The sequence below is a fragment of the Mya arenaria genome, chromosome 10 (genome assembly GCF_026914265.1).
Source record: "Mya arenaria isolate MELC-2E11 chromosome 10, ASM2691426v1".
NCBI lineage: Eukaryota > Metazoa > Mollusca > Bivalvia > Myida > Myidae > Mya > Mya arenaria.
Window position 1 is genome coordinate 47,218,420 of NC_069131.1, and position 11,046 is coordinate 47,229,465.

Sequence of the window (11,046 nt, forward strand, 5' to 3'; positions counted from 1 at the left end):
ATCGTGGACAGGTTCGATAAAAAGCCGAACCGCTTCAGTCACTCATGAGTTATGGTCCTTTAACTGTCATATTAACACCACATTTTCCCGGTCTTCTCTTACCAAACTTATTGTATAGTCATAATATCTGTGATAACCCGTGAGTTTGCTTAGGTAACTCCCGGAGTACAGTCGAACCCCGTTGGCTCGAACTTGCTTGACTCGAATTCCTCGTTGGCTCGAACTGGATGTGAAGGATCGATTTGAAGATAAGCATTCCCGCTTTGCTCGAGTTTTCGGGGGCTCGAGGTATTTTCGACGGTCCCTTGAGTTCGAGCCAAAGGGGTTCGATTATATAGCTATTTAATTGAGCCCTTTAATTATAGCCGTGTACTGATTGCTTCTAGGACGGACGTACTTCGTGGTACTCTTAGTAAAGTTCATTTGCCTTTTATCCAGGCAAGTTAGGTCTCATTTATAAATAGTCATATAAGGTGCTGATAGAAATAGGAGTGATAACGGCTCTTCGATCGAAATTAATCAAGGCTCAATGACCGAAATCAACCAACGTCTTAGAAGGAAATATTTTATTGATAATTGCTGAACTGGCCAATTTGACAGGTATACAATTATTGTACAAGCTATAATTGACAAATATAGTAGCTTTATATAAACTATCCATTGTTACTGAAAAGAAATGCTCAAAGGACAAAACTATATTTTTGACACTATTTATTACCACAAGGATAAAATAATATGTACATAAAGGCAGCAGAAAGATGCTAGCCTCCGTAGTCGAATGGTAATGCAATATCACCAAGTCTCTCTTGAACCATGGTGTTTATCTTGGTGTTCATTTCTGGTGTCACGTGATCTCGCCATCCACCCACAATACCTGAAAGGGACAAATGAATCGACATTTTTTACAGACGCGTAGCTGTCTATACGCGAGTAAGCGGCTGAATCAACATTGTGACAAAAATAAGATCAACCATCTACCGAGTTAAGGGTTTATTTGTTCATATATGATCCTTAAAATGTCCATTTTCCAGTACTAAATAAAGCACCACAGAACACCAAGAGTGCCCCAGATTGCACCATTGCCAAGGGGTGGGGGGGCATGCCCCGAACCCCCCTACCACAATTTTGAATCCACATGAATAGAGGGCTAGCTACGCCCCTGTTTTATATTTGTATTTTTCCGTTACCTAACACAATGGCTTTTCATTGTGCAACAGGTAGCTCACATCCTGGTCACTAATAAGTTGGGTTTCTGGAAGGAAATGTATGGTTATAAAGTAGAAAGACATTCTTATTCTAACCCTGGCACTCCGAAAAATAATGCGATGAAATCTACTGAAAAATAACCATGGCAGACAAAGGGGTACGGTCTTGTTTTCGATTATACGGCTAATCGGTTTTTCATTTTAATGAAGGTTTATGTAGATAATGTTTTATTATCATTTATCCAAGAAGCAGCATGAACAGTCCATCTACGGTATAAATATTCCTTGTCAATTTATAAAATAATGCGTTTAAATAATGTTTAAAAATGACAACAGAACATCAATTTTTAGCACAAAACCTTTTAACACTTTATTGGAGAACCAGGCATCAATCTTCTACCTCAGTGGGAGATAATGTTTATCCTACCTTTCCGTATGTGTCCACCAAATTTCCAGTTTAAGGTCCGAGTATTTTCCATCCAGCCAGCATTGATTGCCTTGTTTTCCTGCATATTGGGGAAACTACAGTGCTCGGCTAGTTTCGTCACGTCCGGTTCATTAACCTTCACCTCAAGATGGGTGGCGAGCTTACGGATAGTTGAATGCATGTCCTGAAGTATCAGCATGATTTGGTAATACATTGTAATTAAAGCTTTTCAACTTGAGGTTTTTACTTTAGTTTTGAGTGCAGGCATAATATGATTTATTCTAAATTACATAACACCTAAAGTATTTTGGTTTAGTAAGTTAGAATTAACCAAATTCGTACTTGGACTAAGTGTTACTTTATCGATTTAAACGAAAATTTGGAAAGACATTTTTCTACGAAATATCATATTTTATTTAACTTTTTTTCTCAGTGTGGAAGTGTGACTTCCTAGGATTGTTTTTGCTACTAGTCTGGCAACTTTACATCTTTAAAGGAGCATTACCATGGTGTATGCACTGTATTGGAGAGTGTTTCTTTATGTATTAACTTTCATATCAGAATTTATTGCACGGTAAGCTTGCCCTATGGCATAACACAGTTACCGCACCCACTACCCGTGTTTACTACATAAATTCAATAACTCGGGTGGTTTGTGCAGAGACAAATACACAGTCATGTACATCCTTCTATCCCTCACCTTAACAATGTCTTCATACCATACGAACAGTATGTTCTTGTCATTTCTATGACGCCAAAAGTCGCGAACATGTAACCACCAGGGACTGGCATAGGCTACAAGATAGATACATACATTTGCATGGTAAGAAAATAGACGGAATACTGCTTGGTTTTTAGACTATCTGCGCATGCGCGCATCGGCTATTTCCGCACTGTGATTTTGTATCCCGGCGTTTTATTTTTAGCAGAATATAACTATTTTTAGATCGTTATATTTATCAGATTAATGAGGGTCAATATAATGGAGGCTCTGGTAGGAAGATAACACACAGTATTGATATTCACTCTAGTTTAGCCCATGATGTTTCAGAAATTATTACCGACCGCAAGTGTCCCATCGCCTGCAGGATTTGTTATTTAAACCTGACGTGACCCTGAAGCACGCTTAATTATTTGTAATGGCGATTTTTTATTTGACTTTTATGAGATAAGAAACAAATATAATTATTGCCTTAGTGTTAAAATAGTTGTATCTCAGGTTTCGCATTGATAATGCTTCAAATACTAAATTGTAATTTACCTAATACACAATAACAAGATACTATTCATTCTATGATTTTAGGCGTTTATAGTTCTAATTTATTTTTATTTCTGTTTTCATTTTTGCACAAAAGCTTCGTTCCGGTGTATTCTTGGCATAGTTTTAGACATTAGGCTTTCAATTAATATAAGCACACATGCACGGATACGACAGTGAGTCATGCATACGTTTGGTGAAGCAAAGTAGTTCGGATTAAACATGTTTAACACCCAAAGAGTACGAAGCATTCATAACATCACTAGTACTGTTTCTACATATGTACTTACATTAAACATAAATAACATTTAATTTATCAATAAACTTGCACAAAAAGCACAATCATATTCTCTTTCATAATAACAGACTAGTTCCGATAATCTAAAAAATAGTTTCAACTTCATGAACTGACCTATATTCTAAACATAGTTTCTACATACATTAACTGCCCACATGTTTGTCCTCACCGCGGGAAAACGACCATCTGATAAACTCTGCATTTTAAAAGGTATTATTGCTAAAGTTGCTCGTAAAAATAAAATCATTTTCCTTAAAGAATTAAAACGTGTAAGTTCATAAAATTTGTCTAACGTATGCTATCTAATCAAAGCACCGAAAAACCTTCAGACGCGATTGAAAAGAGCATTTACTGTAACTTCAAATGATTTTCCCTAAACAAAACGTGTATGTTAATAAAAGGAAATGATATATGATATATATAATGTATTGTATTTACCTATCGTATGATATCTAATTAAAGCAACGAAAAACCTTTAGAAACGATTGAAATGGGGCATATTGTAACACTAAATACATGGCATGGATGGGAGATTACGACGATTGAAGTGACATTTACAAAAAAACAAAATGACACAAGACGCCATAAAGATATAGATATGTTTGTTTCTTCGCCCAGTATGGGCACAAGCGCTGTCGGCACATTTTTCACTTTTATTTATGTGCTCTTCACCCATTCCCATAGTTCAAATACAATTTGCAACTCTCGCATATTTGACCGCAGATAGTCTTTCAGCGCCTCGCGCTTTGATTAATAACACGACTTACATTAGGTTTGCTATGTACCAGTATGTAATACAGATTTAAATTATATAGTTTTGTAACAAAACTATATTTATACTATTTTGTGCAATTATAATAGACTCTTCCAAACTGATCTATATAGTCATGCGGTCACCGGGTTTAGCAGCCGAAATTATAATCACTGTCATTCTATCTTCGTACTGAAGATTAAATCACGAATATTTATAAGTAATTGAGTGCATTTAAATTTCTGTGTGTATTTAGGGAAATGAACGCACTTCATTTTCTAAACCACATTTTGGTTTCGTTATTTAGAAATAATATCCACCTATTTAATTATCAGGTATAGATGTTAAATTTTTACTGTTACTTTGTTGCTACTGATAATCCCCAGGAAGAACAGCTTTTAAATGTGTTTAATTTCAGGTATTGATAAGCCCGCGGTCGAACAGCTTTTAAATGCGTTTCTTCTGTTATTTATAAGTTAGTACAACTCTTATATGAGTTTATTTTCTGCTACTGATAAGCCCTCGGTAGAATTTGTTTTCAAATGTGGTTATTTCCAGCTTTTGATAAGCCCTATTTAGGACTGCTTTAAAATGTGTTGGTTGGTTTATTTGCCCTTTCTTAAGTTTGTGTAATTTGTATTACAAAAACATATACTTGTATTGATCATGAACATTCAACCACTATTAAAACGTTAATCAGATTGACAGCGGTTTAACTCTTGTTTTCTCTATCCATTCAAGGGCGGTTATCCCAATCGGAGAACCTCGGCCATTTTCCATCAAAAACAACATAGGCTGTATATGAAGTTTACAATCTCAGAATTCTTTACTTAACTACGCTGCAAGTAGATCGCGTAGTAATCTCAATTATGCACTTGAGACTTAGGACTTAAGTAGACATAGGAATAAATAATTTATGTAATAACACACTTTATTGGTAATTAATTTGAACTAAGAAATGAAAATTACAAGTTACAACAATGTGCGTGAAGTTAGCACCGTAGCACCGCAGCACCGCGGTGATATCACCGTATTAAACCACGGTGCTATCACCGAATCACCGAAATTTTACCAAAGCATATTTATAAGTGTAATTTTAGTAAAGCATTAGAGTTTCTCTTGGTCATGGCATAGGTCACTGAACTGCGATTTTGGGCAGTCTGCGGAATTTTAAAACACTATATCTAGTTCAATAAAAAAAATATGTTATTATTTATTTTACGAACTAGATCTTTTTTCTAATGCACCGGAATACATCCTAGGTTGTTTTCGATAGAAAATGGTCGAGGTGTTCCGATTGGTATGGATGACGCTATTTTAATATAAATTAGTGTTTGGTGTCATGTGTGTCTCTCGTTGTCATGTGTATCTCTCTGTGTTATATATGTCTCTATCTGTGCCATATATGTCTCTATGTGTCATGTTTGTATCCATGTGTCATGTGTATCTATCTTTGCCATGTATATCTCTGTGTCATATATGTCTCTCTGTGTCATGTGTGTCTCTCCGTGCCATGTGTTTGTCTCTGTGTCATGTGTGTCTCCCTGTGTCATACATATATATATATATATATATATATATATATATATATATATATATATATATATATATATCCATGCCATGTGTATCTGTGTCATATGTATCTCTGTGTCAGGTATGTATCTCTGTGTCTTGTATGTATCTCTGTGCGTCATGTGTATCTCTCTTTGTCCTGTGTATCCCTGTATCACGTGTTTCTCTCTGTGTCATATATGTCTCTCTGTGTCATGTGTATTTCTCTGTGTCAAGAGTATCTCTGTGTCAAGGGTATGTCTAGTTGTCACGTGTGTATATCTGTGGCGTGTGTAACTTATAAGTCATGTGTGTCGATCGTTGTCAAGTGTGTCTTTCTGTGTTATATTTGTCTTGCTGTGTCATGTCTCGTTGTCATGTGTATCTCTCTTTGTTATGTGCATTTGTCGTTGTCATGTGTATCTCTCTTTGTTATGTGCATTTGTCGTTGTCATGTGTATCTCTCTTTGTTATGTGCATTTGTCGTTGTCATGTGTATCTCTCTTTGTTATGTGCATTTGTCGTTGTCATGTGCATCTCTCTTTGTTATGTGCATTTGTCGTTGTCATGGGTATCTCTCTTTGTTATGTGCATTTGTCGTTGTCATGGGTATCTCTCTTTGTTATGTGCATTTGTCGTTGTCATGGGTATCTCTCTTTGTTATGTGCATTTGTCGTTGTCATTTGTACCTGTCCATGTCATATTCATATCCCGTTCAGCGTCTTTTGGTCTCTGATCCATGTGCATTTTAACAGAAAGTGTACACTTGAAAATGTTACCAAAAAAAATCATTATTATCGGGCTACATGCTCTAGTCCGAGAAATCAACCCCTGGACTTGTCCCTGTATTATTACATTTTGTATGTGTTGCTTATACAAAATACAATTTAACCCTGTGATCCTTAGACGTGAACTTACTGTTGCCCTGTATCCATGAGTCGAGAAAGGCGTCCATGGTTTGTTCATGTCCGTATTCCTGCAGGAACTGGGTCAGCATATAGCACGATACAAACACGTCTTTCGGGTTTCTCAGAACGTAGACTTTCTGCATGTAGGAGAAGTCAATACATTCGATTAAAACAAAGATAATAAATGAGAAAGAAATACATGAAATAATGATAAAATGATGTTTTCATACATGTATTTTACTAAGATGAAATCGCAAACAAGCCAACTCAGTGGCATTATATTTGAAAGTGCTGATGCTGGTATCCATAATGGCGACCTACATAAAACTCACGTCTTTCTTATTTGTAATATTTCAATGTGCGATCATAGTTTTATATTACTAGTCTGATTTTGATAGTGTACTCGACAGTTTTTTTTAGATGACGTGCAAGTCTATCAAACGACGACATGCCACTTTCGTTTAGTTCCTACCTTGCACGTGCTCTCAAACAGGGTCTTGGGTAAAACGTGGTAATGCAGATGAGACTTTATAAGCCGAGGTGGCGTCTGGTCTTCAACACCCTGTTTACAAAAAACATGAGTGTCTCTGAACGTTGAACAGTAGTTATTTCCAATAGTGGGCCGAATGTTCAGAACTTCGTTAAAGTAAAAAAAAATGCTAACAGCATCGTTCCGACTTAAAAAAGGTGAAATAGTTCATGATGCTCATAATTATGTTTAAATAAAACAGCTACAAAACGACGAAGAAATGAACGATAACTTTGGTTGAAACCAGGGGCGTGGGTAACGATCCCGTCCTGATAGGGGATAAGGGTTGGAGGGGATATTCCCAGGGAAATTGTTCTATTAGAGGACTTTTTATATTGCTACGAGCATTATTATTGACCATGTGTGTTTCAATGTAATTAAATTTAAGCTAGGTCTGGGGCCAATAACAAAGTTCCTCCTACTCCCAGGGAAGATAAATACCATCCACATGATACTTTCTTATATATTGTTGTGGGTCAGATATACAGAAGCACAACAGAGCTGCTACAACTGAATAAATACAGGAAGCAGGTGAATACACTTTATAATTCTGAAAAAATAAGTGATATTAGTGTTATCGAATACCTTCAGACCCTTAAACAAGGGCAGATCCGGTAGGTTAACGTCCAAAAAAGGAAACCGAATATCTAAAGGTGTTGCGCGCGCAGCATCGATGTTCACATCATTCAACAATAACCAAACAAGCTCTTGTGTAACCGTTGTCCCTTTAATGAAAAAGAGGGTCACACAAAACAATAATTCGGAAGCGGCACTTGTACCATTCGGTCTTATGTAAACGATTATATATATATTAAGTGAGAAAATTAAGCACACATGTGAATTACCATCTGGCAAATACTGCACTTTAAATAAACTGGTTTCTTGGTTCAACTAGTTAATTTCAAAGGGCAAGATTCATGACAATCGCTACTGTTTGGATCATACTTAATGTGGCATATAGATACTGTATTAAAATACGTATAATTTGTAAACGCACAGCGACATGAACAACAAATTCCTGTCAGATAAACTATCGTCCAAAGTTATTCATGTATGAACTTATAAGCAATTATTACCAACTTATAGTGCCAAATAATTGAGGCCGAATATAACAGGGTTTTAGCCAGCTATAATTTGTAACCATGGTTGCGTTGCAGTTACAGTGTTGTAGGATAATACAATGGGGGCTACAGGGACCCTTATTTTTTTCAATACAAATTGTGTTTATAATTTCCAAAAACAAGTTGCGGTTTATCCGACGAGAACTTAAAAACATTTATTTGGTTTAGTATATTGGACAAATGTTTAACCTGATCTGGGATACGATAAAACCCACACATCATCATCTCTGACAGTCATGTCTTGTATTTGCTCGATCTCGCATGTGGAAAACAGAGATGTCCCCTCGTACTTCCGAAATGGGATCTCGATGTGGCGTATTTCCTCACCTGACATCTTTGTAGTTTTTGCGTCACTGAAAATCACTAATGTACACTCTGATTTTGCGAGTTTACATGTCAAACTGAGCAATTTCTTGAAGGCTCAGTAACAGATTTGGCGGGGCACTCGTCCAAACATTACAAAATGCACCACTTAAGACAAATTAACCATTTTTAAGGGGGTCCTAAACCTTCCTTGGCATGTTTACTGCCTATTTTGGGGGTTCCCATGGAAGGGGGTACATGCCCTCGAGGTGAGCCCCAAAAGTGCGGCCCCCTCTAGCGATCACGGAGCCGCCGTTGATACTCACCGGAAACCACATTGTTACAATTATTGTTGATTTGTATGCATCGTTTGAATATGTAAAGTAAATCATACATACACCAAAACCTTGCTTTATCATCGCTTAAGGTTAAAGTCATTAAATGACACCATGGATACTTGGAAATGAAGCTTGAGTTAAGACTTAACTTAAGGCAATCTTTGTATATAAATGGCAAAGTTGAAACAAGGGGAGAGTATAATGTGTCTTTACCTAGCTATATAAATACCTTTTATGTAATATTAATGAAATTCTACATTTTTGGTTTTAAAGACAGACACAATAATACCAAATTTTATCATATTAAAAAATATGAATACTGTAAAAACATAAATCACTGTTGCAAATCATAAAATGGTAGCACACAAGAATAAAGTAAATTTTACTCAGCTTCCTAACTATATCATCAACCAACTAAATCATTATGTTGTCCAAATGAACCGTTCCATCATTGGTTTTTACATTTTCGAAAGGTATTATTATTTCGCCCTATTTATTTTATTTGCCTTTTTTGAACTTTATTATCCTACGCTAATTAATAAACAAAAAATGAGGAAAGTCTTTCTGTTTGAAAACTGTTAAATTGTTAAAACATATTTCAATATTTTATTAAAGGGGTGCCCGATATATAGTGCACTACTAAAGAACTTAACAATATAACAGATATGATGCTATATATGGGTGCCCTGTATTGTGCCCGACTGTAGACATAGATGACATGGGTGCCCAGTACAGTGCCCGACTGTAGACCTAGATGACAAGGGTGCCCGGTAAAGTGCCCGACTGTAGACCTAGACGACTAGGGTGCCCGGTAAAGTGCCCGACTGTAGACCTAGATGACAAGGGTGCCCGGTGTAGTGCCCGACTGTAGACCTAGATGACATTGGTGCCCAGTACAGTGCCCGACTGTAGACCTAGATGGCAAGGGTGCCCGGTATAGTACCCGAATGTAGACATAGATGACAAGGGTGCCCGGTATTGTGCCCGCCTGTAGATCTAGATGACATGGGTGCCCGGTACAGTGCCTGACTGTAGACCTAGACGACATGGGTGCCCGGTATAGTGCCCGACGGTAGACCTAGATGACATGTGTGCACGGTAAAGTGCCCGACTGTAGACCTAGACGACATTGGTGCCCGGTACAGTGCCCGACTGTAGACCTAGATGACAAGGGTGCCCGGTACAGTGCCCGACTGTAGACCTAGACGACAAGTGTACCCGGTACAGTGCCTGACTGTAGACCTAGATGGCAAGGGTACCCAGTACAGTGCCCGACTGTAGACCTAGATGACATGGGTGTCCAGTAGAGTGCCCGACTGTAGACCTAGATGACATTGGTGCCCGGTACAGTGCCCGACTGTAGACCTAGACGACTAGGGTGCCCGGTACAGTGCTCGACTGTAGACCTAGATGACATTGGTGCCCAGTACCGTGCCCGACTGTAGATCTAGATGACATGGGTGCCCGGTATAGTGCCCGACTGTAGACATTGACGACATGGGTGCCCGGTATAGGGCCTGACTGTAGATCTAGATGACATGGGTGCCCGGTATAGTGCCCGACTGTAGACATAGACGACATGGGTGCCCGGTATAGGGCCTGACTGTAGATCTAGATGACATGGGTGCCCGGTATAGTGCCCGACTGTAAACATAGACGACATGGGTGCCCGGTATAGGGCCTGACTGTAGATCTAGATGACATGGGTGCCAGGTATAGTGCCCGACTGTAGACATAGACGACATGGGTGCCCGGTATAGGGCCCGACTGTAGACCTAGATGACATTGGTGCTCAGTACAGTGCCCGACTCTAGACCTAGATGACAAGGGTGCCCGGTATCGTACCCGACTGTAGACCTAGACGACCTGGGTGCCCGGTATAGTGCCCGACTGTAGACATAGATGACATGGGTGCCCGGTAGAGTGCCCGGCTCTAGACCTAGATGACAAGGGTGCCCGGTATAGTGCCCGATTGTAGACCTAGACGACCTGGGTGCCCGGTACAGTGCCCGACTGTACACCTAGATGACATGGGTGCCCGGTAGAGTGCCCGGCTCTAGACCTAGATGACAAGGGTGCCCGGTATAGTGCCCGATTGTAGACCTAGATGACATGGGTGCCCGGTATAGTGCCCGACGGTAAACCTAGATGACATGGGTGCCCGGTACAGTGCCCGACTGTAGACATAGACGACAGGGGTGCCCGGTATAGTGCCCGACTGTAGACATAGACGACATGGGTGCCCGGTATAGGGCCTGACTGTAGACCTAGATGACATGGGTGCCCGGTATAGGGCCCGACTGTAGACCTAGATGACATGTGTGCACGGTATAGTGCCTGACTGTAGACCTAGACGA

At 39.0% G+C, this 11,046-nt stretch overlaps 1 protein-coding gene across 3 annotated transcripts; it reads right to left on the bottom strand.

Moving 5' to 3' along the window:
• Positions 1-549: 549 nt before the first annotated feature.
• On the bottom strand, positions 550-8,869 carry LOC128206984 (amine sulfotransferase-like). 3 transcript variants are annotated; one of them, XM_052909750.1, is made up of 8 exons: positions 8,750-8,869; positions 8,238-8,401; positions 7,513-7,652; positions 6,871-6,960; positions 6,409-6,535; positions 2,333-2,427; positions 1,633-1,816; positions 550-874 (listed from the first exon to the last, which is right to left on the bottom strand). In XM_052909750.1, the coding sequence occupies exons 2-8, from the start codon at positions 8,380-8,382 to the stop codon at positions 762-764; spliced, it is 894 nt and encodes a 297-aa protein (XP_052765710.1). In that variant the 5' UTR covers positions 8,383-8,401; positions 8,750-8,869; the 3' UTR covers positions 550-761. The 3 variants fall into 3 exon arrangements, with proteins under 3 accessions (XP_052765710.1, XP_052765709.1, XP_052765711.1); XM_052909749.1 differs by having other exon boundaries at positions 8,238-8,411; positions 8,750-8,863; XM_052909751.1 differs by lacking the exon at positions 8,750-8,869 and having other exon boundaries at positions 8,238-8,739.
• Between the last annotated feature and the right edge of the window lie 2,177 nt (positions 8,870-11,046).

What these genes read in the sequence shown, in the direction of transcription:
- LOC128206984 (XM_052909749.1), bottom strand. Translation starts at nt 8,789, where the DNA reads ATGACTTTAACCTTAAGCGATGATAAAGCAAGGTTTTGGT. An exon ending in TTTATCGTATCCCAGATCAG is followed by an intron (nt 7,653 to 8,237) that starts GTTAAACATTTG and finishes TTTTCATTAAAG; the next exon opens with GGACAACGGTTACACAAGAG. An exon ending in CTCATGGATACAGGGCAACA is followed by an intron (nt 2,428 to 6,408) that starts GTAAGTTCACGT and finishes TCTATCTTGTAG; the next exon opens with CCTATGCCAGTCCCTGGTGG.